General features: G+C 55.4%; 2 protein-coding genes and 1 long non-coding RNA gene across 12 annotated transcripts in view; 1 reads left to right on the forward strand and 2 right to left on the reverse strand.

Annotated features, from left to right (window-relative positions):
- LOC134379832 (uncharacterized) overlaps window positions 1-1,717 on the reverse strand; it is a 7,449-nt gene extending 5,732 nt beyond the window's left edge. For 3 of the 6 annotated variants that reach the window (XR_010023838.1, XR_010023840.1, XR_010023835.1), the window contains exons 1-2: window positions 1,312-1,717; window positions 850-937 (exon numbers count right to left, since the gene is read on the reverse strand). This is a non-coding gene — a long non-coding RNA (uncharacterized LOC134379832). Of the gene's footprint in view, window positions 1-849; window positions 941-1,311 lie in introns of all 6 variants that reach the window. The other 3 variants (XR_010023836.1, XR_010023839.1, XR_010023837.1) reach the window with 3 other exon arrangements.
- Window positions 350-15,810, forward strand: ATP2A1 (ATPase sarcoplasmic/endoplasmic reticulum Ca2+ transporting 1). 2 transcript variants are annotated; one of them, XM_063099063.1, is made up of 23 exons: window positions 350-618; window positions 932-949; window positions 1,329-1,411; window positions 2,825-2,929; window positions 3,664-3,802; window positions 5,675-5,755; window positions 6,644-6,729; window positions 6,882-7,179; window positions 7,366-7,532; window positions 9,368-9,456; window positions 9,729-9,831; window positions 10,062-10,193; window positions 11,555-11,680; window positions 11,808-12,026; window positions 12,775-13,110; window positions 13,254-13,474; window positions 13,576-13,778; window positions 13,967-14,052; window positions 14,138-14,271; window positions 14,404-14,521; window positions 14,662-14,779; window positions 15,053-15,096; window positions 15,525-15,810. In XM_063099063.1, the coding sequence occupies exons 1-22, from the start codon at window positions 501-503 to the stop codon at window positions 15,055-15,057; spliced, it is 2,985 nt and encodes a 994-aa protein (XP_062955133.1). In that variant the 5' UTR covers window positions 350-500; the 3' UTR covers window positions 15,058-15,096; window positions 15,525-15,810. The 2 variants fall into 2 exon arrangements, with proteins under 2 accessions (XP_062955133.1, XP_062955132.1); XM_063099062.1 differs by lacking the exon at window positions 15,053-15,096.
- Window positions 15,767-27,707, reverse strand: RABEP2 (rabaptin, RAB GTPase binding effector protein 2). Of its 4 annotated transcripts, XM_063099067.1 has the most exons (13): window positions 27,066-27,707; window positions 26,371-26,580; window positions 23,493-23,650; window positions 21,310-21,420; window positions 20,873-21,223; window positions 19,947-20,042; window positions 19,774-19,872; window positions 18,805-18,960; window positions 17,517-17,694; window positions 17,362-17,373; window positions 17,218-17,273; window positions 16,849-16,965; window positions 15,767-16,420 (listed from the first exon to the last, which is right to left on the reverse strand). In XM_063099067.1, exons 1-13 carry the CDS (start codon window positions 27,121-27,123, stop codon window positions 16,319-16,321), a joined length of 1,704 nt encoding a protein of 567 aa, XP_062955137.1. In that variant the 5' UTR covers window positions 27,124-27,707; the 3' UTR covers window positions 15,767-16,318. The 4 variants fall into 4 exon arrangements, with proteins under 4 accessions (XP_062955137.1, XP_062955138.1, XP_062955139.1 ...); XM_063099068.1 differs by lacking the exon at window positions 17,362-17,373; XM_063099070.1 differs by lacking the exons at window positions 15,767-16,420; window positions 16,849-16,965 and having other exon boundaries at window positions 17,241-17,260.
- Window positions 27,708-27,820: the final 113 nt, after the last annotated feature.

The following is a 27,820-nucleotide window of genomic DNA, read 5'->3' on the forward strand; positions in this document are numbered from 1 at the left end:
GGGGGATGAGTTTGGAACAGGAAACTCAGTGCAACTGGGGAAGTCGACGCAATTGGGGAAGGGGTCTGTAACGGATGTCTGAAAGTGAAGTCTCTCCCTGCCCCCCCTTCCCTGGGGCTGGGGCCACCTTTGCTTCCCTCATGAGTGACATCTCAGGCTGCAGCCCTACTGTTCCCCCTCTGTCAGCAGAAATATCTCTCTCTCTTGACCCCTCCTGCTGGAGTCTCAGCCAGCCAATCCTTGATCTGGGGGAGGGGGGAGCCTGCCCCCCCCACTCCCTCATAAGGACCAGCTGGGGGCTGGGGGGGGGGGGTGCCGGTGCTGCAAGTGGGACGGGGGGTCAGAGCTTCGTGGAGGGAAGAAAAAATTGGGGGGGGGGGCAGGAGAGGAAAAGGAAGAATCCCAGGCAGACAGGCAGGTGAACACACTGAGGAAGACCCCCAAACGGGAGAACCCCCCAGAAGGAACACACCGCCCCTGGCCCCCGGGAAGGGAGCACAATGGAGGCCGCACATGCCAAGACCACAGAGGACTGTCTGGCCTATTTTGGGGTGAGTGAGACCACGGGCCTCTCCCCGGACCAAGTTAAACGGCATCTGGAGAAATACGGCCCCAATGGTAAGTATCCCTCGGAGGAGGGGCTGGTAACACCCTCCTGCACCCCCAACACACACACACAGGAATTTCTCCCTCCAAGGTATCTTAGGGAAGAGCTGGGCCGGGTCTACTGATTGCAGGGGGAAAGAGGGTACTGAGAAAATAGGGTCCCTGAGATCCAGAGTTTTGGGAGGTTTTATGGGATGACCTTGATGAACCTCAGATGCCCTTTTGGTGCCCTGATTCTCTTACCTTAGCCACAAAATCCGGGGTGTGGGCAGCATGAGGCTGAACCCCAAATGAACATGTCCTTTTCTTCTTTTCCCCTGGATAGAGCTCCCTGCTGAGGAAGGTAAGTTACTGGAATCCCTGAGGTCTCGCTTCCTCCCCTCTGTGCTCCACTCCCTTCTCCCTGCCTTCTTCTTAGACTCTTTGGGCAAATACCCCTCCCCAAAGGTTAGAGTCTAGCCGGGAGCAAAGTCTCCAGAGACTTTCTCCTTGAGGCATCCAGTCCTTCAACAACAGCCCACCGCTTTGAGGAGCCTGTTTAGGGGCGCCTGGCCGAGTTCCCTCAGCCCTTCTCAGCTGCCTGCCCATCACCCTAGAATCGTCCCGGTCCCATCCGGAATTCAGGGTGCTCCAGTCCCTGGGCCCCAGCTGCGCTCCTAGTCCCAGACCTTCATCCTATAGACCTTAACCCCGGGGCCCCCCGACCTTGCCTCTTCCCTCAGGGAAGTCCCTGTGGGAGTTGGTGATAGAGCAGTTTGAAGACCTGCTGGTGCGGATCCTTCTCCTGGCCGCCTGCATTTCCTTTGTAAGTGTGGGAGGGCATCTGGGGCTGGCTGGGGACGTGGGTGGAGGGACCGGCCGCCGGGTCCTGTAGTCCCAGCGCTGAGCATCCTATTTTACAGACCAGAGATCGGGGGTGGGCGCTGGTTCGCGTCCTCCTCTGTCCTCCGCACCCCGCAGGCAAGTTTTATTTTAAGCTTTAAGGGTGTTCTCAGCCAAAGCACTGAAGCTAAGCCGCCCTCGCAGCTTCACGGGCTTCGAGGGCTCGGGTTACCCCCCAAGCGCGGGGCTCCCTGTCCGGCTCCACCGCGGGCCGCGGCTCCAGGGCCACCACCACTCCCAGCATGCCCCGGGCGCGCGCTCCACCAATCCCCGAGCCTTCTGGCGCCCCTGCCCCGCCCTCCCCGGCACCCCGACGCTGATTGGTCGAGAGGAAGACTCGCTCGCGGAGGCGGGAAAGAGCTGCGGGGGGAGGTGTGGGGCAGACGCGGAAGGCTCCCGAGGGCCCGGACCCCTCGCCTGCCCCCGGGCTTCGCCACGCCCCCAATCCTGGCCGGAGATCGGGATGTCGCTCCTTACCTGCCCGGCCCAACTTACCCCTGCCCCTTCTTCGGTTCCCCACCGCCTCCCTCCTCGGGGCCCCGCTACCTCTCCTGCCCTGGGCCCTTCAGTTCCCGCAACCCCCCGCAGGTGACTCTCGCATCCGCCATCCCGGCAGACCATCCTGCATTGCGGAGTTTCTTTCTTAACCTCTTAGGCCTGCGGGAAGACAAGACCCGGGAGGCAAAAAAGTCTCCCTGTCCCTTGGTCTCCTTAACGGAGGCCCTGTCCGCCCCTGAGTATCACAAGCTGGCAAGGCCTCCCTTCTCCCTTCTCAGATTTGCTCCTTGACATTTGCTTGTAGCTGTTGCCTGGCAGTGGCAACAGCTGGGGCGGGGTGTGTACAGGAGGCCCGGTAACCCTATCCCCCGCTCCTGCTCCCTCGTGAAATTGGAGCTTCCCTGCGTCGCTGTGGGGGAGGGCCGCGGGTGGGCCAGGCACCTGCGAGGACTACAGGGTTTTTCCTAGCGGGTTTTGGCTCCTGTGGGATGTATGCGGCAGTGAGGGTAGTTGGCCTGGGTGTTCCCCGAGCTTCACTTACAAGCCAACAACGCAGTCAGGGAAACCTGAAAGCTTTCCCAGTTAATCCCCACGTTGTGCATGCCTGTGCCCGCCTATTCCTGCAGAGTAAGGACAGTGGAAGGGTGTGCGTGCTGTGAGCCTCTGAGCGTGCAGAACCTCTAACAGATGTGGGGCTGCAGTGCCCCCAGGACGCCCTCCCCTGCTAGCTCCTGCACGTGGTCTCGCCTCTGCAGCGGTCCTTAGGATCCTTCCTCTTCCTTTCTTTACCCACTTGGGGGTAAAATTACTTGTCATTCTCCTTTCCCCTGCTCCCCAGGTGCTGGCGTGGTTTGAGGAAGGTGAAGAGACTGTCACTGCTTTTGTGGAACCCTTTGTCATCCTCTTGATCCTCATTGCCAACGCCATCGTGGGGGTTTGGCAGGTTAGCTTTGACCCCTCCTTACTTCTTCCTGTCCCGACACTGAACTTGAAGCCAACCCTCCCTCCGGTCTCCACCTCCTCCTTCACTTCCCCTGGGCTTGCCTTTTCCTCTGGTCCTATTGGCCAGCTTGGAAAGAGGCTGGAGTGTTGGGAAGAGGTAGGAGACTGGGAACAACTGTCGCTTGCTGGCTGTATGACCTTGAGCAAGTTCCTTCATCTCTCTGAGCCTCAGTTTCCTAATCCATAAAATGGGGCTAATAATCCTGTCTCTCAGACTCACCATGAAATTAAACAAGATGAGTCTAAAAGGACCTCACCGTGCTTGGTATATATAGGAATTCAAAAAATGCTAGTTTGATTTCCGTCTTCCTCTTACCTTACCACCCTCTACTTTTCCTGTCCCCTGCTTTCTGATTCTCTTTGGTTCTCCTTTCTTCTCTCCCCCAAGCCCTCTTACCTGTTTTCAATTGTAGGTTACAGCTTCCTCAACACACACACACACACATACACAACCTGCCCTCATGTGGGGTTTTGTCTACTTGCCTCTGTTGGGAGCCGGACTGCATCACCCTTCCTCCTCTGTGGTGTCCCTATTTCCCCCAGGATCCTGGCCTCTGCCCCTCCCTCTCTACCTGCCTTCCTTCTCCTCACCCCAGTCTTCCCTGACCAGTCCCCTTTCCTTCCATGACCTTCCTCCCTCTGATGACCCTCCTCCCCTCTGCCCCATCCCTTCAGGAGCGTAATGCAGAGAATGCCATTGAGGCTCTGAAGGAATATGAACCTGAGATGGGGAAGGTCTACCGGGCTGACCGCAAGTCAGTGCAAAGGATCAAGGCTCGAGACATTGTCCCTGGGGACATTGTGGAGGTGGCCGGTAAGTAATGGGAATGGGTGGTCCAGGATGGGAGGTCTTGTGTCCAAGGCCAATAAGAAGGTGAGAGCTGGTCAGCCCCTGAGCCTAGTGTCCAGGAGGATGGTGGAGGCTTTACTTCTCCTTCCCCGACTCCTCAGGAGGTCACCCCAGGGCATGCCGGAATCTCAGCAGGAACAGCCAGTCCTGTCCCTGAAGCTGCAGGCAGACCCCTGCTCCCCCTCCTCTTACCCAGCACTTGCAAGCAACAGGTGGAACCCAGTGTCTGCCAATGGCCCCATCTCCACCCCCTCCTGAGGCCTGGCCTCCCTCTCCTTCCACCCACCCTCAAGCTTGGTCAGCTTTCAGTCTTGACCTCTCAGTGCCCTTGAGGCCTCTCAGAGGGGAAGGAGTGAGGATAGAAGAGAGGAGGAGGGCTGAAGGCTCAAGCCCCCGACCATGTAAGGGAAACTCAGGCCCCAGCAAAGAGCACGAGACCTGAGAGGAGGGAGCTCAAGGAGGAGCCCCGCCCTCCGGTGAGGGACACTTAATGCCTGACAAGGGAGGGGTGGGGGCCGGGTGGCTAAGATTACTGGGATTCTGCCCCCTTCAGCGGTTTTTATATTTGCCCTGCGAGGCCTTCCCACAGCTCCAGGCCCCTGGCGGGGGGGATGGATCTTTCTAGGCCTCCTTCCCTCCACCAGACACCCAAGTCACCACCCTGGAAGCTCGAGGAGAGGGAGGGAGGATGTGTCAAAGTCCCTGGTGCCCCATTGCAGGGCCATCCTGCTGCAGTGACAGTTTGGAGTCAGCGCCATGAATATCTATAAATATCCCTTGGGCTTGGGTGACAGGGTGTCCCGCCCAAATCTATCACCAACCTCCTCCCTCCTCGTCCACTTCCTCTGGCACAGGAGGAGGGACCTTAGAAACTGAAGGAAAAGAAAGCAGTCAAATCCTGTCCCTAGCACCATCCAGGGGACCAGGATGGAACCAGGCAGGGGCCCTGGGAGGTGTTCAGCCTCCTGCAAAGGTCTCTGAGTCTGGCGGGATGCCCACCTCTTCAAGCCCCCCCAGGTGGCTTCTGCGGGCTGGCCGACTCTGCCTGTGCATCTTCCTCCATTTTTCCCAGCTCTCCAGTGTGTGATTCCTCCTGCCCCTCTCTCCCTGCCATCTCCCCGGCTCGCTCACTCCACTGCCTTCCCTCAGGTGCTTGGCGCCAGGTTTGTGGGGTGTGCTCCGCTCCAGCACCCACCTGCGCCCCTCCCGCACCTTCCTTTCTCCCTCCTTCCTCCTCCCTCTATTCACTGCTCTCCTGCTTCTTGCCCCACTTTTTCTATTGGTTGACCCTGATTTTCTCGATTCCTATATTTTCTCCTGTTTCTCCTGCCTTCCCTGGCTGTCCACTTTATGCTCTTACCCTGACTCTGCTTCTGTCTGGCTCACCCTGCTTTCTCTGTGTTCTTTTCTTGCCTTTCCCTCCTTACCTTTCTCACTCTTGTCTCCCTCTCTCTTTCACCGTCTCCCATTCTGTTTTAGTCTCTCATCGTACAGCTGGATATCCCTAATTTTCCCTTTAGTCTTTCAGCATTTACTGAGCACATACTATGTGCCAGGCAGTATGCCAAACCCTCCCTTCATGGGGCTCACAGAGGTGGAAAGAGAAGCCTTCAGCAAGGGGGATGGTAGGAATGGGTGTTACCATGGGGGGCACTTGCAGGGGCTGTAGGAGCACATGCCAAGGGCCTAGTGCAAGCCTGGGGTGGGCCCGCAGCTCCCATGGCCTCCCTGAGACCTGAAGGATGGATGAGGGGAGAAAGTCAGACAAAGATTGGGTTTTTCTCAGGAAGGAAGAAAAATCTATTCTCAACTGACCTCACTCTATTCTCTCCACAGTGGGGGACAAAGTCCCTGCAGACATCCGCATCCTCTCCATCAAATCCACCACGCTGCGGGTCGACCAGTCCATCCTGACAGGTCTGCTGCCTGGGTGGGAGCGTGCATCAAGGGGTGTGGGAAGATGATGGACTGAGGGAGGAGCTGGGTGGACAGTCAGGGATGAGATTCCAGGTGGATAAAAGAGACACCCAGCGACAGGCCTCCTCCTGGCTCCTGAGGAGCAACGTCAGCATTGCTCAAGTTTGTTCACTCTGTCACAAGCCTGAAACACAAGGGGTCACGGTAGAGGGCCGGACGTTTGTGCCCAGTCACCACATGGCCAGCGTCCCACCCCTTCCATATGGGCACAGGAACGTACTACACCCAGAGAACTGTCCTGTCTCCTTCGACATCCTCAACAGTCCTCAAGTGAGGAACCGTAAGGTCCTAGGACAAGATGGAGGGTTTGGATACTTCAGTCCACAGCCACTTCTGTTTATCCACTGGGAAGGAGAGGGTGAAAAGCCAGCAAACATTCCCCGTGTTCCTAGGAGGCAAGACTGGGCTGGCCCAGGATGATTATCTGAGCCCTGCTGTTAGGGAAAGGGAGGCCAGATCCCTCCCAGGACGTGCTCTGTGGCTGACAGTGCAGTTTCACACACATCAGCGTATTCAGTGTTCACCAAGACATTGTTCTGAAGTGAACACGTTATTGTCCCCATTTTACAGAGGAGCAAATGGAGGTTAGGTGATCAAATCATGCACCTTGTAAGGGGTCAGGCTGAGGCTTGGGTCAAGGTCTTTTCACTCTAAGTGTAGTTGACTTCCCACTTGCCTCCAGAGGCTCATTTCAGAGCACAGACTTTCTCCAGGATGGTTGCTTGGTCCTTACCAGGCCCTGTCCTGCAGAGCAGGGAAGGAGTTAGGGGCAGAAATCTAGGAGAAGGCCGTGATGTCATCTGAAAACCCTTGGCCCCTTCTCCACAGGCGAGTCTGTGTCTGTCATCAAGCACACAGACCCTGTTCCTGACCCCCGAGCTGTCAACCAAGACAAGAAGAACATGCTTTTCTCGGTGAGCAATCCAAAGCCAGCTGTCATGTGCTCAAGCCAGAGGCCCCAGTTTGGGAGAAACATGGCAGTGTGAGAAGAGTGAGGCCCTCGGCATGGGATGTAGTGTGAGGGTCACCTTTCGCCTGATCTCTTGACTTCTCTATATCTCCCCAGGGCACCAACATTGCAGCTGGCAAGGCCTTGGGCATTGTGGCCACCACTGGCGTGAGCACTGAGATTGGGAAGATCCGTGACCAAATGGCTGCCACAGAACAGGACAAGACCCCTCTGCAGCAGAAGCTGGATGAGTTTGGGGAGCAGCTTTCCAAAGTCATCTCCCTCATCTGTGTGGCTGTCTGGCTCATCAACATTGGCCATTTCAACGATCCTGTCCATGGGGGCTCCTGGATCCGCGGTGCCATCTACTACTTTAAGATTGCTGTGGCCCTGGCTGTGGCTGCAATCCCTGAAGGTAATGGCAGCTCTCTTTCTCCCATTTGCTAAGCTCATCTGCAAAGACCTTTTTTGTTAAGGTAACATTTACAGGATCCAGGGATTAGGACCTGATATCTTTGGGGGCTGTTATTTAGCTGACCATACTAGGTCTTCTTCCCTCCCCTTAGATTGTTTCCTCACCCCCTCACCTTCCTCCCCACAGGTCTTCCCGCTGTCATCACCACCTGCCTGGCCTTGGGCACCCGCCGGATGGCAAAGAAGAATGCCATTGTGAGGAGCTTGCCCTCTGTCGAGACCCTGGGCTGCACCTCTGTAATCTGTTCCGACAAGACAGGCACCCTCACCACCAACCAGATGTCTGTTTGCAAGGTCAGGAGCAGGGTGGGCAACACTTCCAGTCAGAAAGCTGCCTATGGGGGTGAAACAAGCCCTCCAAAGATGGATTATCTCTTCATCACTGGCAGCTTCTCATTTTGGCCTGGGAAATGCTCAAAAGGTAGACAGGGTGCCATCCTGCTGGCTATGAAAGGGACCAGAGAGGACCCTTCTGCCCCAGCCAGACACTGCTATGTGTCATTCCTAATTCTCCACGACAACCCATCCAGGGGGATATCTCATTAACCCCATCTTTCAGAGGAAACAGAGGGTCTGGAGATTCAATGACTTGCCCAAAGATGCACAATTAATAATAAGTAGCAGAGTTGAGTTTCAAACCCAAGTCTGTGTGGCCCCAGAGCACCTGCCTGTGCAGCAGATGCCCTCCAGAATGGTCACTCCAGGACAGGGCCTGGTGAGCCCAGCCACACTAATCTTGAATAGCATTCCCTAACCCAGGGCTGTTAATCTTTTCTGTGCCTCAGACCCTTTGGCAGTTGGACCCCTTCTCAGTATAATATTTTAAATAAATAAAACATATATAAGATTTCATTTTTAAAATACATAGCAAAAAATACATAGATTTCAGAGGAAACCAATGATTTAAATACAGTTACCAAAATATTTTAAAAACAGATTTGTAACTTGGTAGTATATATGCTTGTTTATGAATGCATTAGATAGAGTGTTCTGGCAGTGGGTCTAAGAACTATCATAATGTTGAAGCTGTGATGAATGTAAATTATGCTGTTTTGAGAGACCTGCAGCAACAGTAATGTGATAGGGAAGTACCTGTGATTATATTGGTGGTAAAGTCACAAGCTTTGCTAATACTAATGTGGTCCATTGACTACATTCGTAACTGGAAGGATGCTAAATGTCAGATAGAGAAAAAAAAATGTGTGGTCTTTTTGACCATCTAAGTTCATGGATGGACTCCATGGACCCCAGGCAAAGAACCCCTGCCCTAAACAGAGTTCTGTGGAATAGTATGTCCTCAAAATATAAACTGCTGTTCTGAGAAGTGAGGGCTCTGTGGTCAGATCAGGGCAAGAAAGGCCATGCCCTGGCCCCAGGGAGACCCACAAGCCTGTTGGCATTTGGAAGCCTTGGCAAAGGCTGACTGTAGAGAAGATGGATTCCACTTTGTTTAGCCCAGAGTTTCTCAAGTTTGTTTGACCACAGAATCTCTTTGTCTTGGAACACGGCTTAACCATTTCTCTTCTTGAGAATGAAAAGCCCAATCCCTTTTGTGCCTGCTCTGAGCTCAGGGTAGGCTACTGCCCTCTGGGCATTGCATCCTCTGCATCCATCTAACACAGGCTTTAGAGCGAGACCACAGGCTTGTGCAACTCGCCTTCTGTCGTGTCTCATAAAAATGCATCAATTATCCACATTTGAAAGTCAAGAGATTTCATAGGAAAATCATCTGAATTTCTAGCTCTTCCTGCAAAACTAGAAGATCTAGCTACAAGTGGCTGGAGCTGGAGATGGGCCAGGTGCTAACAGGTTGGCCATTAGCCGCAGCCCCCAACCACACTTTATTGTCCACGTCTTATTTTATTCCCTGATCTAATGAAGCCACAGAATGGCCTGCAGTAACTTTCGTTTTAAGGCCACAGACACACACCATGGAGAATGATTGCAAAGTCATGGTGGGAAGAGGGGGTGCAGGGAGGAATGAGGAAGGCAAGAGGGAGGGAGACGCTCGGAAGCTCAGTTCTGCTTAGAGAGCCAGGGAGAGTAAGGCCAGGAGCCTGGGTCTCCATCAGCGCTTTTGGGGATAGGGAGATGTGGACATCTCTGTGCATGCCCTTCTCCCCCTGCAGATGTTTATCATCGACAAGGTGGACGGGGACATCTGCCTGCTGAATGAGTTCTCCATCACTGGTTCCACTTACGCTCCAGAGGGAGAGGTGTAAGTCACTGGAACTCTTCTCCCCAGCTCCTCACATTCCCCACCCACCACCTCTCACCCCAGGCCTCCCTCTAGTTTTGTTTTCCTTTCTCTCTCCACTTCCTTCCCCAACCTTGTTCTCTCTCCCATCCGATCTCCAAGTTCATTGCCATCTCCCCAGCTGTCCGTCCTGATCCCCGCTGTCTGATCTCCCTGTGCTCTCTCTGTGTCTCATTCCCATTCTTCTCTTCTCTACTGTCTCCTTCCCTTCTTCCTCCCCATCCTGCTGCCAGCTTGAAGAATGATAAGCCAGTCCGGGCAGGGCAGTATGATGGGCTGGTGGAGTTGGCCACCATCTGTGCCCTCTGCAATGACTCTTCCTTGGACTTCAATGAGGTAACCTCCCCACCCCCAAAGCAGTCCTTCCTTCCCCTTCCAGTTGGCTCAGAGTCTGGGCCTCCTCGCAGCCCAGGAAGAAGGGTCATAGGCAGGTGGCCTGGTGTGCCAAGTCCTCTGCCCGGGGCACAAGGGAAGTGAATGGACTGCTCCCTTCTTGCTCCAGGTGAAGGTGGATGTGAGAGGTGGGAGCCCAGGGCACTGATTTCTTCCTCCTCTACCCGTCTCAGTCCAAAGGTGTTTATGAGAAGGTTGGCGAGGCCACCGAGACAGCGCTCACCACCCTGGTGGAGAAGATGAATGTGTTCAACACTGATGTGAGAAACCTCTCCAAGGTGGAGAGGGCCAACGCCTGCAACTCGGTGAGTCTGGGCACCCCTCCCATGGGGCCTTCACCCCACGTCACACAGACTAGGGCTCAAGCAAACTCAGGAGGCAGAGGCCCCCAGTCGGGCTGGGTGGGGCCTTGTGCCCCAAGCTGGGATCTCAACCAGCACAGGCAGATGGCATTCACCACAGCTCTCCTTGGCCGGGCTGATTTTGGGTGGGACCTGCCACCCCTGGAGTTATGCCGCACCTTCTGCTGCCTGGCCGCAATGCCCTTGATGACTTTAGGATCACTTCTTCCTGTTGTGCCCTGAGCTGAAATGGACAGAGCCGGACACACAAGCCTCAAGTGACCCATCCTGGGACAGCCCCGATTTCAACTGTTCTCCCTTTGTCTCTAGAAGCACCCTTGTTTCCATCTTCTCCCAAGTCCTGATTTAGCATTTGTGAATTATGGCTGTCGCACCTGCAGGGAAGACTTTCCCTGTCCAGATGAACAAGGCCAGTTCTGGTACTGTCACTCTGAGTCCTTGCTGGTAATATCTGCCGAAAGTCTAGAGTGAGTTCCTGTGGGGTATTATATTTTTCACATTTCTTATTCTTTCTTTTCTTTTTTTTTATATATGCAAAGATGCTCATTGCGGCTTTACTTAATATAACAAAAAAAGTGAAAGCAAACTAAATATTTATCTATTAATACAGAAATAATTTTAAACTTAATATGATAATGCAAACAGATTTATTTTTATTTATTTATTTTTGTAATTTTATATATGTTTTATTTTGTGGAGAAACATCCATGATGCGTTTGGTTAAGAAAAGCTCTCATTCATTTTTATGGAGTGCTTTTTATGGAGTGCTTATTACTGTGTGCCAGGTGCTAGGCCTACACTGTCCAACAACACATATAGTAAGTTACATTCCGATAAATTCAAATTACAGTAAAGATTCAGTTCTTCAGTCACTCTAGCCACATTTCCAGTGCTCCATAGCCATCACTCAATTGCACCATATTGGACAGTGGGTTGAAGCAGTTTCTATCATCAATTAAAAGTTCCATTGGATAGTGCCACACCAGTCCATCCTGTTTCCACTGTGCCTTTTTTGTTTTTGTTGTTTTCTTGGTGGCTGTCCAGTATGGGGATCCAAACCTGTGACCTTGGTGTTACCAGCGTCATGCTCTCCGAAGTGAGCTTACCAGCCAGCCGTCTGTTGTGCTTTAAGTTGGACGCAGAAGCACAGTGGCAGCATTAGCCTTGGAATTCTCTCCCTATGTGCTGTAGCTACCAGACCCAGCTTCACTCTCGGCCTCAGCTGGTGGTCTACTGTGATCTCCAGATCCTTTTTGACTATTTAAAAGGGTCTGGTATGCATCTCCCTGTCTCCTCTCTCCCAGGTCATCCGCCAGCTAATGAAGAAGGAATTTACCCTGGAGTTCTCCCGAGACAGAAAGTCCATGTCTGTCTTTTGCTCCCCAGCCAAATCTTCCCGGGCTGCTGTGGGCAACAAGATGTTTATCAAGGTCAGAAATCAGAATGTGCCTCAGACTCCTCTTCTTCATAATCCTGGGTCTCTCTCCTATCCCTGCCTCCTCTCACTGTGCCCTGGGTGGAAGGCAGTGGTCTCTGAATGCTGTTCTGGTCTCCTAGGGTGCCCCGGAGGGGGTCATTGACCGCTGTAACTACGTGCGAGTTGGCACTACCCGGGTGCCACTGACAGTGCCAGTGAAGGAGAAGATCCTGTCAGTGATCAAGGAGTGGGGCACTGGCCGGGACACCCTGCGCTGCCTGGCCCTGGCCACCCGGGACACTCCCCCCAAGCGAGAGGAAATGGTCCTGGATGACTCTGCCAGGTTCATAGAGTACGAGGTGAGCAGGTGGATGCCTCCCCCTGTCCTGGAGTGGGTGAAGAGTCAGATTTCCAGTATTCTGCCCCTCAAGCCCTCCAGCACCCTTGTCATTTCCTACCTCATCAGTCAGATCAATGGTTCTGTAGTACGGGTCATAGAAATTCAGCATTTGAAAGACCCTTAGGAATTATCTAGTCTGGTGCTACTTTAAGTGTAATCTGTGGACTGGTCCACGATGAGGTGAGGTGCTTGCACCAGAATGGCAGTCAGTGTCACTCAGCACACTGTGGGGTTCAGCTGATGTGTCTTCCAAAGTAAGGCTGTCTTGAGGCAGTTGGTCCGCTTTTTGGCACAAGCTCCTTACTTGTAGTGGACTGGCACTCTGAACAGCACCAAAGTCCACTCCCTCCATTTTATAGGGGGGACATCATGGCCCGGGAGGTAACAGGGATTCGCTCAAAGTTGTGGACCAAGTGGTGGCACTGCCAAAAGCAGAATCCACTGCCCTCACTTCCAAATCATGCTCTTTCTATGAAAGACATGATCTGGCACCTGCAACAGGCCTGGCACCACCAGGACCTACAGGTACAAATAGGAATGAGAAACATTTCCTGACCCTGAGCTTCTGAGCCCTGCTGAGGTCTGAACAGCAGGCGCTGAGGCTGCCAGCCCAGGGCTCAGGCTGTCCCCCAGTTCCCTGATGTTCCCTCTCTGGCTCAGTTTCCCAGTCCCTCCCTGATCTGTCACTCTCTGCTCTGTCTCCCCAGGTGGACCTGACATTTGTTGGTGTGGTGGGCATGTTGGACCCACCCCGCAAGGAGGTCACAGGCTCCATCCAGTTGTGCCGCGACGCCGGGATCCGAGTCATCATGATCACTGGGGACAACAAGGGCACAGCCATTGCCATCTGCCGACGAATTGGCATCTTTGGGGAGGAAGACGAGGTGACAGACCGTGCCTACACTGGCCGTGAGTTTGACGACCTGCCCCTGGCAGAGCAGCGGGAAGCCTGCCGACGCGCCTGCTGCTTTGCCCGTGTGGAGCCCTCCCATAAGTCGAAGATCGTGGAGTACCTGCAGTCCTTCGACGAGATCACAGCCATGGTGAGAAGTCCAAAAGGCAGCCCAGGCCTGGGGCGCTCTTCCAGTGTCCACTCAGATGGTCCTCTCGGGGAGCTGGGGACACATGCATGGAGAAGTGGTGGAAGGTGCCCTGAGCCTCACCTGCTCCTCCTCCCCTCCCTCAGACAGGTGATGGTGTTAATGATGCCCCTGCCCTCAAGAAGGCTGAGATCGGCATTGCCATGGGATCTGGCACAGCCGTGGCCAAGACAGCCTCTGAGATGGTGCTGGCTGATGACAACTTCTCCACCATCGTGGCGGCCGTGGAGGAGGGCCGCGCCATCTACAACAACATGAAGCAGTTCATCCGCTACCTCATCTCCTCCAACGTGGGCGAGGTGGTCTGGTGAGCTACCGGGGGGAGGGGCACCCAGGAGGGACTGGGGCTGGGTGGGGGAAACACAGGTCTGGGAGGCAGGACAGACATGTGACTCCTCCTTCCCACAGCATCTTCCTGACAGCAGCATTGGGGCTGCCCGAGGCCTTGATCCCCGTGCAGCTGCTGTGGGTGAACCTGGTGACTGACGGGCTCCCGGCCACAGCCCTGGGCTTCAACCCACCAGACCTGGACATCATGGACCGGCCCCCCCGGAGCCCCAAGGAGCCCCTCATCAGTGGCTGGCTCTTCTTCCGCTACATGGCAATTGGGGGTGAGCAGATGGGACCCCACAATCCTTCCCAGTGCTCAGGACTAAGCCCCTCTCTGGGACACCAGCTCCTGCAGCATAGCCGTGCCAGAGGCCTTTTCCTCAACCATCGTCCATGGCCATGTGACGCCTTCTTGGTGCCTCCTGTCTGCCAGCCCTGACCACCGACTCCTGTTTTCTCTCCAATACAGGATACGTGGGTGCAGCCACTGTGGGAGCGGCTGCCTGGTGGTTCATGTATGCAGAGGACGGGCCTCATGTCACCTACAGCCAGCTGGTAGGGGCAGGATGGAGAGGAGGGGACCAGGAGGGTGGCACAGAGGCTTCCATGGGACCTCAGTCTCCTGTCCTTTCCCTTGCAGACGCACTTCATGCAGTGCACCGAGGACCACCCTCACTTTGAGGGTGTGGAATGTGAGGTCTTTGAGGCCCCCGAGCCCATGACCATGGCCTTGTCTGTGCTGGTTACCATTGAGATGTGCAATGCTCTCAACAGGTGGGCCTGCCCCTGTCCCTGCTGCCTTCTCCCCACTGCCTTTGTCCCCACTTCCCCTGCTTCCACCTCTCTCCTCACCGTGTCTTTCTCCTTGTGTCTCCCACCCTGGGCTCTGCTGGCCTTGGACCACAGCCTGTCTGAGAACCAGTCCCTGGTGCGGATGCCACCCTGGGTGAACATCTGGCTGCTGGGCTCCATCTGCCTCTCTATGTCCCTCCACTTCCTCATCCTCTATGTCGACCCCCTGCCGGTGAGCCTTCTTCTGCCACCCCAGGACCCAGTGGAGGGGCTGACAAGGGGAGGATGGTGGGACCAGGCAGGGGCAGTGCCGGCCCCCTGGCTCCCCCCACCTGCTCCTGATGGTGCCGCTGCTCCTCCCCCCGCCCCCAGATGATCTTCAAGCTCCGGGCCCTGGACTTCACCCAGTGGCTCATGGTCCTCAAGATCTCACTTCCAGTCATCGGGCTCGACGAGATCCTCAAGTTCGTTGCTCGTAACTACCTGGAGGGTAAGGAGCGCGCCTGCGCCCACCTGTGAGCCCAGCCCCAGCACAGCCCTCCCCTCTGCGCCGCGCAGCCCCACCCACTTCCTTTCCAGGAGGGTGCGCTCTTGGCCCTGCAGGACCAGCGCCCACTGGGGAGCACCCAGGCCCTTCCCCAGCCCCTGTGCGCCTGCGGGGGCCATGTCCTCCAGGCCAGCCCCGCCACCTCCTCAGCCCTCCTGGCCCTCCGTGCCGCCGCCCTCCTTGATGACGGTGTCTCTCTGTCCTCTCTGGCTGTAGGATAACTGTTTTCCCTCCTCCATCTCTTTGAACCCGTGTCACAGGTATCTCCCTCCCTTCTTGTCCTCACCCCAGCTGCTGTGCCCCCGCCGCCTGCCCCCTGCCCCCTCTGCATCTGCGGTCACTTGCACTCGCAGCTCCACGCAGAGCCACTGCCACTGCTGCCACTGTCACGCTTCCCCGTGGTGGGAGCTGCTGCCCCCACTGTGGGGGCGTCAGCCCCACTGTCAGGTCCTCTGGGCACCAGTGCCTGCTGGGCTGCGCTGTGCCGCGCTGGCTGGGCGCTGGGCTGTCTCTGCTACCAGGGCTGCAGTGGTGGGGGGGGTGGCTCTGGGGACACAGGTGAGTATGATAGGGAGGAATGGGACTGGGGTGACCCTCCAGGTGAGTTTGCCGGGAGATGGCCACGTGGGGGGCTCTTTTCCTGCCCCCACCCCACCCCCTGCTTCATCCCTTCCCTTTCTCCTTCCAGATCCAGAAGATGAAAGAAGGAAGTAATGTCCTTTTGCCCCTTCTTCCCTACCTTGATAGTGACGCATCTTCAGCCAGAGCTGTGGCACAGACCCCCCCGAACCCCCTACTGCCCAACATGTTTCTGTTTATAAATACAATGACCCCTTCATTTCTTCCCCTTCGGCAACTCACCCTCCCTTGACCCTTGTAAATCCTCCCCCTTCCCAACCCCATGGGGCTTGCAGGGACAAGGCGACCGACTGAACTGAGCTGCTTATTTATTGAAAATAAATGACAGAAAAGTCTGGCCGGCCTCGCCTCCATGCACATCTTGGGGCCCGGGTTGGGCCCTGTGGACAAGCATCTTAGTGTCATGCAGTCCAGAAAGCAGCTGCCTGTCCCAGGGCACGTGTGGGGGACTGGCTGGCTGACAGGGGCTCCCAGCACCACAGGCTCAGCTGCACCTTGGGGAGGGGGACAGGCGGTGACAGACGTGGCTGTTGGCTGGCTGGGGGCCAGGCAAGAGGCAGCATGGCAGCCAGAAAGCTGTAGGGCTGAGCCCGCACCTTTGGTCCAGGAGGGGATTGGACCCTCACCCAGATGTCATCACTGAGAGCAGATGGCCTAGCCACCCCTGGGAGGACATGCTGGGAGACAGGGCCTCAGTGGCCTGATCAGATCAACCCCAGGTAGGGGGAGGGTGAAGACTCCATCCTGAGACCCCCCCCCCCAAAGCCCAGGCCTCACAGTTCTGGAGGGGAGAAGGGCAGTGTTCCCCAGGGACCAGAGTTGGAGGGTTCATGTCCTGGCTCCTCAGGTATCCTTGATGTCCCTGATGTCCCTCAGGGGTGCCTCATCCATGATGCTGCGCACCTGCTGCAGAGTCTCTGCCTGGCGGATCTGCTCCAGGCGCACCTGTGGGGCCGGGCAAGGGACGCAGACAGCCCTTGGTGGGGACACATAGCCCCTAGTCCACCTGCCAGTCCCAAGGGCAGTACCCAGGACCAGTGTGCTCAGGGGCCACCTCCCCCAACCTACAGTGAAATCGGTGTCAGGGGAAGGGATGGGTCCTGAGAGTGCAGCCTGAGGAAGTGTAGGGGTGCTAGCCATGGTTGGGGCTGACATCCCAGATGCTCCGCACGGCCACATGCTGACCCTGTGCTAAGGGCTTCATGTGACCAAGAGGCACACACAAGAGTTTCAGCATCTGTGGAGCAATGGCTTGGGGAGGCAGACCAGGCCAGAAGGAGGTAAGGACTCCCCCAATTGGGGTCTGTCCTTGCAAGACCCAGGAAAAGTGGCCCAAAGTCATGCCAGCCTGGTGGGGAGGGGACACGCCATACCTGCAGAGCCTGGGACAGTCGTACAAAATCCCGCTGCACCTGTTCACTGGTCTCCAGCTCAGCCTGCAGCCGCAGCACCTTAGCCCTCTGCTCTGAGAGGAGGTCTGTGAGTTGGGCCTGCAGGAACGGGATGCTGAGCGGGTCCTGCTTGGGAGGGTGCCAGGCCAAAGCCACGAGATATTCGGACACGGGGGCCCCCTTTACACCCCCCCCCGACTCTGACCTCCCCTGTCCCACTTGAGCCTGGTGGTTGCCTTGGGGCTTCCTGCTGTCTGGCCTGAGGGAGATGTGAAGGATGGGAGGGCCTGGTTAAGGTCTTCTGCACCCGCCCGTCCCTCTCCATCCCAGCCAGCCTGAGGCCTGCCTCACCTTGCTCTGCTCCTGCTGGACCCGCTCCATCTCTGTCTTCAGGCTGCACAGGGAGGCTGGAAGTCAGCATGGGCAAGCCATCAGGCCCACACCCTCTCCCCCTCACCCTTGCCTTCCCTCCCGCAGGGTGCAGCCTGTACTCACCCTCTAACACCTCTGTATGGAAGGAAAGAAAGAGGTCAAGGCCAGCACCTGCTCTGTTCCTTCCTGCCTGTGCCCGCACAGGGCCCAGAGCGTCCCCCATGGGGAGGCCAGGCGTCCTGGGAGTGGGGTGGGCAACTCATCTCCTCCTGCCTCACCTGTCTCCTCCCGCTGCAGCCTCAGCTGCCCCTCCAGGCTGACCCTGGCCGCCATCTCCTCCTCCAGCGCCTCCCGCAGTGTCACGATCTCGATCCGCAGGCGCTCGGCCTCATGCTCCTGGGTCTGCTGCCGGGCCCATGCCTCCTGTCGTGTGTGTCGCACCAGCTGCTGTAGCTCCTGGAAGGGACACAAGCCACCTGCTGTGCACGGGAGCAGGAGAGCAGGAGCCACCGGGGGCCACCAGCCAGATGGGGATTGTGGGGAGGAAGGGGAATGGAAGGAAGGAAGGAAGGATACTGTGAAAACAGGAAAGAACCCAAATGCTGTGGCACAGCAGTGAAATGAGCGAGCAACAGCCACAGCACACAACGTAGGGAACTCTCCAGAACGGTGCTGAGTGGAAGTTGCAGAAGATTAGCTAGAGCAAGACGCCCTTTTATAAAGCTCAAAAACAGGGCTGGCCTGTTAGCTCAGTTGGTTAGAGAGCAGTGTTGTAACACAAGGTCGAGGGTTCAGATCCCCGCACCAGCCGGCCACCAAAAAATAAAGTAAAAAAAAGTTCAAAAACAGGGCAAGCCCCTGGCTCACTTGGGAGAGTGTGGTGCTGATGACACCAAGGCCACGGGTTCGGATTCCTATATAGGGATGGCCGGTTGGCTCACTAGGGAGAGTGTGGTGCTGACAACACCAAGTCAAGGGTTAAGATCCCCTTACCAGTCATCTTTTAGAAAAAAAAAAAAAAGTTCAAAAACAACTGAAGTTAAACACTCCATTGCTTATGTAATGAACATTTTGCCAAAAAAGGGCAAGAAAGTGAAACAGGGTCAAGGAACACGGGGGGTGCACAGAAGTAGACGTAACTTATAGTTCTCAGGGGAGGAAGGGGTTCCCAAGTGATCGTTATATTTCTAATAAACAAACTACTTTTACTAATTATTAATAAAGTCAGCAAAGGCCATGTATAGATCAATGATGTCAGCTTGTTAGGAACCAAAGATGACGATGAATTCAATCTTGTGGATCTCATGTCACTTAAAAACAGCAGATAAACCAAATTACTGCTTCCTTCATTTCAAGCATTCATTTAACTCACTTTCTCTTTATGTCAACGCTGGAAAGGGGGTATGGTCCCATTTTTCAGATGAGGAAACTGAACCTTAGAGAAGTCAAATTGAGTTGGCCAAAGGCGACACAGCTGATACACTGTAACCTGGCTCTGTCCCCAGACCTGTGGTCCAGGCCAGTGCACTGCTTTGCTTGGAGTGGGAGGACTGACACTTTCCTTACCGGCACTGAGCTGGGCAGCGACTGCTCCTCACCCTCATCCTGCTCCAGACCCTGGGGGGCTGACGATGGCACCTGCTCAGCTCGGAGCCCTTGGTTTTCCTCATTCAGCCGCTTCACTTCATGGTGCAGGCACTTGTGGGACATGGCCAGCTCTGCCTGGGGACAGACAGTTAGTACGAGGCTGTGAGGGGGACAGGGCGTCTCCAGTCCCTGTGAACCCAAACCTTGAGCCCTCCTCGAAGACTAACAGCCAGAAAGCCCCTGACCCTCATCTTCCCAGAAAGGAAGAAACATCCTCTATTGAACGTCTGTGGCCACCACTCTCCTTAGACACTCTCCCCGCCGACTAGGAGGGCACATGCTAGCAGCCATAGCCCATGCCGGGTATTTCATTTGGCCCATTTTTTTAAACCTTAAAGTAACTGGCAACTTTAAAAACTGGGAGCCAATACACAAATATCCACATTTCTGGCTTCTTTTGAAAAGTCAGACAATCTGGCAGCATCAAGCCAGCACTCCCAGGCAACAATAGGGCACTAAGGAGCAGCAGCCCCTCTGCCCAGGCCTCTGACTGCCAGACTGCCTCCTGCTCCTGCCTGGCTTACACCTGGCCCGATCCAATCATTCCTGCCTCCTCACTTGTCTTGGTAAGTATCTGATTTGCTTTAAATCCTCATGGCTCGACAAATGAGGTCCCATTATCTTAGCTGTACGGATGGCGAGGAGGAGGCCCCAAGTTGGCAGGGTCAGCTCGAGATCACCCAGCTCTGTGTCACTACAGGGATCCTGCTCTGGCCACGGGGCTGTCTGCCCCTGAAACCCTTCTACCTCCCTGGCACCAACTTCAGGGTGAGGCCAGAGCAGCTGGGGGGCAGGACAAGTGCCCCAGCTTCCCACGTGTGCCCCACTGCCCCAGCCATCTACTGTCAGACTCATCTGCCCCCTGCCCTAGTGCCTCCCAGGACGCACCATCTGCAACTGAACCCGCTCCTGGGCCTGGCTCACAGTCCCTTGCAGGGTCCGCAGCAGCTGCTCTGAGTTCTGGACCTGGGCCAGGAGCACCTGCATCTGTGGGTAGGAGGAGGGTGGGGGTGAGTCAGGGGGAGCCGTAGGTGGCAGTTCTTGTAGGGACTGGGACCCACCTGCTTGGCACAGTCCTCATTGCTCCGCCTGAGGCCCTCCTGTAGCTCGTCCCGCTCACGGCTGACATTCTCCAGGTCCTTCTGCAGCTGCCGACCCTGCCACAGACCCTGTCCTCAGTGTCTCTCTCCAAGGGGGGGCTTCCCTCCATCACATCTCTCATGCCACCCTCTGCAGGGATGGGCAGCGCCATTGTCCACACAGTCCAGAAGCCCAGGAGCAGACTGTTCTCGTCCCTCCATTCCCCAAGCCCAGCCCATCAGCAGCCCTGCCCATCTCCCTCCACAGTAGATTCCAAATCCACCGACTTCTCCCATCTCTGCTGTCATCTCCATCCTAGTCACCACCTTCTCTTAAACTGCAGCCCCCGCCAGCCACTCAGCGTCTCCTGCTGCCCTGCCCCACCACAGTCCATCCTCACACAGAGGCCCAAGCCAGCTTGCAAAAGTCTGCGGCAGACGCTTCCCACACCTCCTGGTGTAAAATGCAAACTCCACAGCCGGCCTGCGAGACCAGATCTCTCCTGTGAGCCTGCCTCCCTTCCCAACTGCATCTCCTCTTCCCTTTGGTGGGCTTCCTGTTCCTCAGTCACACCATGGTCTATCCATCCTCAGGGTCTCTGAATTTGCATCTCCCGCTGCCCCAGATCTCTAAGAGCCCCTCCTCCCACCACCTGGGTCTCAGCTCCACCCTTAGCTTGCCAGTCTCTATCCCATTAGCCTCTTCAGTCGTTTCTGGGCATCTCTCCCCACGACTTTATCTTACGTGTGCTCATGCATTCTGTCTGCCTCCCTTCACTAGGAGGGGGCTTCTCTCCTTCCATAAGGACCCCAGCTCCAGGTTCAGGGCCTGGACACAGCGGGTTCTCAATAAGCATCTGGTGAAGGGAGGGACAGCAGCACACAGCCACTCTATCCATTCCACTCACCTCCGTTTGCAGCTGCTCCCACTGGTTGTCTGGGACAAGCTGGTAACCCGGTGGGGGCAGGTAGATGCCCTCAGGGACCAGGGTGCCCGTGGACACCAGAGAGGCTGTCTCTTCCTGCTCAGGGCTCAGGCCCTGGCGGCTACGGGGCAGGCAGGCGCTGCTGCTGACCCCACCGCCGAGGGAGAAGGAGGAGATGGAGGCGCTGTCATCACAGTTGCGGGCGAAGGCCTCAGCCGCTGCACCCCCATCTCCACTCAGCTCCTCTGCAGGCTCCAGTGGGGGAGAGGGGTCCCGGGACACGGACAGCAACTCTGTGGAGCCGTGAAGTGAAGGGAGCTGCCGGGGATGTCTCTAGGGAAAGGGGCAGAGAAGAGGCTGGGGGGCTGGGGCCTTGTGGCGTCCCTTCTTCCCTCAGCATCCCTCGGCCACCCCCTCACCTGGATCTCTTGAATCAGCTCCTCTGCCCTCTGCAGTTTTGCCTTCAGCTCCTCGATCTCCTGCTCCATGGGCAGCACGATCTCTCGCAGTTTCTCTGAGTCCTCATGGGCCTGGAGGCAGGGGGTGATGGGCAGCCACAGTCCCCCCTCTGACAGCTGGACCCCTCAGGTCTGTCTGCCACTTTCTCTCCAAGCACATCAGCTCTTCAAATCCTCCCTAGAAGGAACTGTCCACCCCCATTTTATTTTTTATTTTGGTGGCTGGCCGGTACAGGGATCCAAACCCTTGAACTTGGTGTTACAAGGTGGTGCTCTACCTGAGCTAACCGGCACTCCCATTTTAGAAATGAGAACACAGAGGCTCTGAGAGCTCACATGACTTGCCCCAGGGCATAAGGCAAAGGGTGCAAGGTCACGGCCACCTTCCTTACTCACCACATCTTTCTTCACCAACATCCATTTTTCTTTTGTCATAGAAACTCATGTTTAGTTGGGCACGTGGCCTAAATTCTAGAATACCATCTACATGTCTTAGCTTCCTTGCAACTAAACATGACCATGTGACTAAGTTCCAGCTAATGAGATGTAGGCAGATGTGCCACGTGCAACTTCCAGGACAACTCCTTAAAGGTACAAGGTGTGCTTTTCTTTCTTCCTCCTTCTTACTGGTTGGAATGCAGACATGATGGCTGACCCTCATGCAGTCATCTTGGATCATGAGGCAATCTGCTACCTATGGCAAAACAGCCATATAGGAGGAATCTGGGGTCCTAATGACTTGTTGAACTGCTACACCATTCCTGGAATGTCTACCTCTGGACTTTAAGAAAAACAAACTTCTATCTTATTTAAGCCACTGTTAATTTGGGTTTCCAATCACATGCAGCCAAACTTCATTCTAACTGACATGTCCTCCCACACACACTCCCATCGCCACCATGAGGCTGACCATTTCTTTTCCCCCTCTTTTCAAGCTTGCAATCCTGCTGAACTTGCACAGCTAAGAGCCTCTGGATATCTCTGTTTGGAATGTCATACAGCCAAAACTGAACCAACTCACTGACACTGGTCCTCCTGCCACAAGCACAAGGTCAGCAAGAACAGCCCTGCTGTCCACCCAGTTGTTCGAGGCAAAAATGTGCCAGTCATCCCCATCTCCGTCACCACCCTCTTCCATTTCATGCCATTTCTACCTGTTGAATCACTCAAAAACGTCTCCAATAACCTCAGCTTGACCCTCCAGATCTCTCATGTGAACAGTTGTAACAGGCACAGTAAGCCTGTGTGGCCAAACCAAACCCCTTCAGTCCTGCCTGCCATCCTGGAACATGCGCTCTGCACACGACAGACGGGTGGCGGCTGAATGCAGTGGGGCCAGGGCTGGGATCTGTCTGCAGACCTGCTGCTCCCTCTGCTGTACCAAAGGGCTCCCATCGAACAGAGCCCTCCCCTTTATCCCCACCCTGTGCAAGTGTTCCCTGAGGAACACTCTGGATGCAAGTGGCAGCCTCTGCTGGGAAGCTGTGGGTTGGAAGCCTTCCTTTCCTGGGCTCCTGTTCTGATCTCTGTCTTTCTAACCAGGTGATTTACTCTACCTCCATGAGCCTCAGTTTCCTCATGCATGAAATGAGGTATTAATTACCTATCTCAAATAAGCATAATCAAATGAGGTAACGATGTAAATTTGCTTTGAGAGATGAAGCATTTGGAAATATGTGTTTCCCATTATTGTTAATAACAGTAATAAAGGAGGTGATATACCATAGAGATTAAGAACAAAAACTTTAGAACCAGACTGCCTAGATTTTTAAATCCCAATTCCACTCCTTTTTATGTGCATAAATCGATCGAATGGACCTCCCTTACGGGGGACAGATTGGGGAAACGGAGTCTGTCAAGCACTTAGCATGGTGCCTAGCACATGAGAAATATCCTTAAGTGTTAGTTCCTTTCCCTCCACATGATTTACCTTAATATTGGATGTGAATGAACTTGGTTACCCCACTAGTAAGGGAGAAGCCAGGAGCCTACTGAGCATGGAGCCAAGTCCTTAACAATACATGATAGCTCTGTGCTGCACCTGGAACTGTAAGGGTGCCCTGTGCCCAGACCGGGGAATGGGACGTCAATCTTCAACATCTTTCCAAACCCCAGGGGGAGGGGGAGACCATCCCAACCCCAACCTTTTCCATCTGCTTCTCCAAGGAGTCCAGGGGGTGGGCCCGGGCCAGCAGCTGCTTCAGGCAGCCCAGCTCCCGCTCCTTCTCCTCGCAGTCCTGCTGCTGCTGCTGCCGCTCCTGCTTCAAGGCAGCGATCTGGGCTTCGTAGCTGTTAATGGAGTCTGGCGGGGCAGGGAGGGCAAAGGAGAGGGAGGAGGGTCAGCGCACTGGCCCTGCCTGTGGCCGGGCAGGGGCTCTTGGCACACTGGCTCTTTCTGCGAGGCAGTCTACCACAGTAGCTACCCATGGGCTCTGCAGAGACGGAGCCGGACAATCTCTCAGCCTTTCTATGCAGCAGTGTCCTCAGCTGCAGACTGGGGATACTACCAATAACCCCCGGGCTAGGTGAGATGATGTAAGTAAGGTGTTCAGTCCTCTCCCCGGCACACAATAAATGCTAAAGACATGATATCTATTCCTATTAACATATACCAGTAATAATCAATACTTAATAAGAGCGATTTAGTTTGGATATGTTGTCCCCACACCAAAGTCCATGTTGAAATCTGATCCCCAATTGTTGGGAGTGTTGGGAGGTGTTTGGTTCATGGGGATGGGTCCCTCATAAACAGACTGATGCTCTCCCTGGGGATGTGGGTAGTGAGTGTGTTCTCGCTCTATTAGTTCCCACAAGAGCTGTTTGTTTAATGGACCATGGCACATCCCCTGCTTTCTCTCTCTCTTGCTTCTTCTCTTGCCATGTGATCTGCTTGCATCCACTGGCTGCCTGCCCCTTTCTGCCAAGAGCAGAAGCAGCCTGAGGCCCACACCAGATGTGGCTGTCCCAGAATTGTGACACCAATAACACCTTTTTTCTTTATAAATTACCCAATCTCAGGTATTTTGTTATAGCAACATACAAACAGACTAATGCAAATAGTAATAAATATTTACTCTGGACCAGACTCTTAGCTGGGCTCTGGGAATACAGAAATTAATCAGACACAAAGGCTGCCAGCAGGAGCTTACAGGATAGTGAGAAAGGCAGCCATGGCAACAGTCGTGATGCAGTGGAGACGAGCTATAGGAGGACCAGCCTGGCCTCGTGGCTGGATCCCAGAGGAAAGAGCCCTCACTCTGCCCGCCTGGCCAGGAGAGGACACTGGCAGGTGATGAAGGAGGGAAAGGACACATTAGGTAACAGGACCAGCACAAGCACAGGGAAAGTGGCTGGCGATTCTGGGCATGGTGGCATGCTGGAAGAGTGAAGCCGCATGAGGAAAGATGCTAGAGAGGGAGGAGGTGGGTGGCTCCCACGGCCATGAATGCCACACCAAGAGGTTTGGTCAGCAGGAGGCAGAGGTGATGTTGGGTGGAACATAGACATTTTTTATTTTTGGTAGAACGTGGTCTTTTTTTTATTTGCATACATATTAATTTATCTTAACATGTACTAACGTTAGAAGTAAAGGTTCAGCTGCCAAACTGTCCAAAAATTCTGCCGCTTTCTGGCTGTGTGAACTTGGGCCAGTTATTTAACCTCTCTAGGCCTCAAAGCTGCTTCTGTAAAATGGAAATGGATAACAGCTCCTAACTCATAGTTTATTACGAAGATGAATTATTCATAAAGCACTTAGCTCAGTGCCTGCATATAGTAAATGCTCAATAAATGTTAGCTATTGTTATTTAGGACACACCTAGTTTTTCTTAAGTAGTAGAGATAAGAAGTTTCCTTTAAGGGCCGAGCCTGTGGCGCATTTGGGAGAGTGCGGCACTGGGAGTGCAGCGATGCTACCGCCGTGGGTTCGGATCCTATATAGGAATGGCTGGTGCACTCACTGGCTGAGTGCCGGTCACGAAAAAGACAAAAAAAAAAAAAAAAAGAAGAAGAAGTTTCCTTCAATAAATATATGTAATCTTTTAAAAAGTGGATCTATTTAAATAAAATATTAATAGCAGGGTAAGTCATATGAGGATATGACTATACTGTACTCGTATGTGGAAGCCTGAATTTGTGGTAAATACAACCCCTGGAGAAGTCTGGAGCCGGGAGCAGCTGTTACCAAGGGAAATGGCAAGGTGGGATGAGGATGGGAAGCCAACGTCAAGGCCAGACTACAGAGGGTGATCTGTGAGAAGGCTGTGGCAATAGTCTGGGAGAGAGTAGACTAGAGCCCCACCACAGAAGGGGCAGTGGAGGCAGAGGAGTGGGGGCAGGTCCGACATCTGTTTCAGAGACTCTGGTCTTTTACTACAGGAGCGGGGAGAAGAAAATAGGAAAAGAAATTGGGGGATCTGGGGCCAGGGGAGCTGGTGCTTCCCAAGAACTGAGGATGTGAGGTGGAGGGAGGGCAGTAGGTGCATGTGTGTGGGTGGGGTGGAGGGGAAATGTAGGGGTGCCTGGGGAGGAAGGAAACCAGAGGATTAGACTCACAGAGACTAGGCCCAGGGCTGAGTCTGTAGCCCAGAGGCCCAGAGCGAAATGAGGCACGTCCGGTGAACCGAGACGTTTCTCGCTCATCTTCAGGGTTGATCAGTCATCAGTGAGGGACAAGAAATGACAGGGGCAAGGAAACAAGTAGAAGCTGGCGGCTAAACTTAGCTGTGACTGGCAGAGCTGGGTATCGCATGTACCGCCTCTATGCAAATTAGAAAAGGGCACCCCTTCCACAGGCGTGCCCTCTTCTAGGCGTGCACTGCTAACCCACCCACACCGTATCTGTGCCCCCTGACCCCCCTCCTTTTTTTTGGCGGCTGGACGGCCCAGGGATCCGAACCATTGATCTCGGTGTCACAACACTGCGTTCTAACCAACCGAGCTAACCGGCCAGCCTCTGACCCCTTACTTTATCATGCACTCCCCGTTATGGGCTGATGCGGAGTCTGGGGAGCCCTGTCTCACCTTTCAGGATGGCCTGCAGGGAGGCCACCTCCTCTTGGCACTGTCGCTGCACGGCAGCCACAGCCTCGGCCTTCGTGCTCTCGCTCACCTCCGCCACAGCCTTCATGGTCTCCATCTCCGCCAGGGCGCCTGCCAGTTCAGCTCGAAGCCGGCCGAGCTCACCCGACTCGGCCTCAACCTTTTCCCCGTGCTGGGGCTGGGGGTCCAGCGCTGTGGGGGACAGGGATCAACCTCTCTTCCCATCATTTCCCTAATTCCCAACACCCCAGGCCTCCTACCAAATCAGCAAGTCCTGCAACCTATTACTGCGGCCAAGGTCCCACTACCTTCACCTGGCCCCGCCCCGCTCACCTGGCCCCGCCCCCGTCCCACCTCGCTCCGCCTTGTGCCGCCTATAGTCCGCCTCTCCCCGGTTCCGCGGTTCCCCCAATCCCCTTTTCTCTGGGTGACCACGCCCTTCTGATGGCCCCGCCCCTCCCCTCACTGGGCTCCGCCTCTCACCTGTCACTGACCCAACCCCTTGCATCGCCAAACCACGCCCCCTTCGCCAGCGACTCCAGGCCCCGCCCCCTCTCCAGCGGCGTAGCCCTGCCCCTTTCTCCAGTCTTCCCCTCCATCCCCCATCCGCCGGCTGCCGAGCTCGGCCCCGCCCCCGGCCTCACCGCCCCCGCGTGCATGGGCGCGCCCTCACGTACCGGTCCCCGGCCGCCGCCGCCCGCCCTCGCCCGCAGCCGCCGGCGCAGCTGCCGCCATCGCTTCAGCGCAAACGCCGGATTCCCGAACTCCCGGGTGTAGGCGCTCACAGCTTCCGGGTCCTCTCGGCTATTTCCGGATCCGCTCGGCTGTTTCCGGATGGGTCCCGGGCTAGGGGCCCGAGGGGGAGGTAGGGGGATTGCCGAGCCTCGGCCGAAGATTCCCGAGTCGACACCGAGCCCCAGCCCCGGGCCCCGCCCCCCTCCCTTCTTTCCTGGGCTTCTCAGATCTTGAGGACACCTGCCCTTCAAACCCCGAGGAGGTTCTTTCTTCAAAGGCCTTTTCTGGCGTCTCTCCGTGACCTTGGAGGCTCTGCTCCAATTCCACCTCCTCCGCGACGCCGGCGGCCTCAGCCGGGGAGGACGAAGTGCGCTCTGCCCCTCTCTCCCCGTCCCGAGCCAGCCTGTGATCAGCCCTGGCCGCCCTTCCGCCGGAGCCTGGCTCACGTTACAGCGGCTGGTGGCCGGGCCCTCCCAGCACCTCCGCCCTTGCAGAGCGTCCCTCGGGGTAGGGCTGGGTCGGCTTCATTTTTCTGGGCGCCGCTGAGTCCCCACGTAGTCAGTCGTAGAAGTCCGAAACTTCCATGTCCCCACCCCCATTTTGATATTCAACCAGTCACCGCGTCCGGATAATCCCCCTCTCCCCCTCCCAGTGCCTCTTAAATCCTCCCTCTCCTCCCCTCCGCCTCTGCCGTAGT

The sequence above is a fragment of the Cynocephalus volans genome, chromosome 6 (assembly GCF_027409185.1).
Source record: "Cynocephalus volans isolate mCynVol1 chromosome 6, mCynVol1.pri, whole genome shotgun sequence".
NCBI classification, from domain to species: domain Eukaryota; kingdom Metazoa; phylum Chordata; class Mammalia; order Dermoptera; family Cynocephalidae; genus Cynocephalus; species Cynocephalus volans.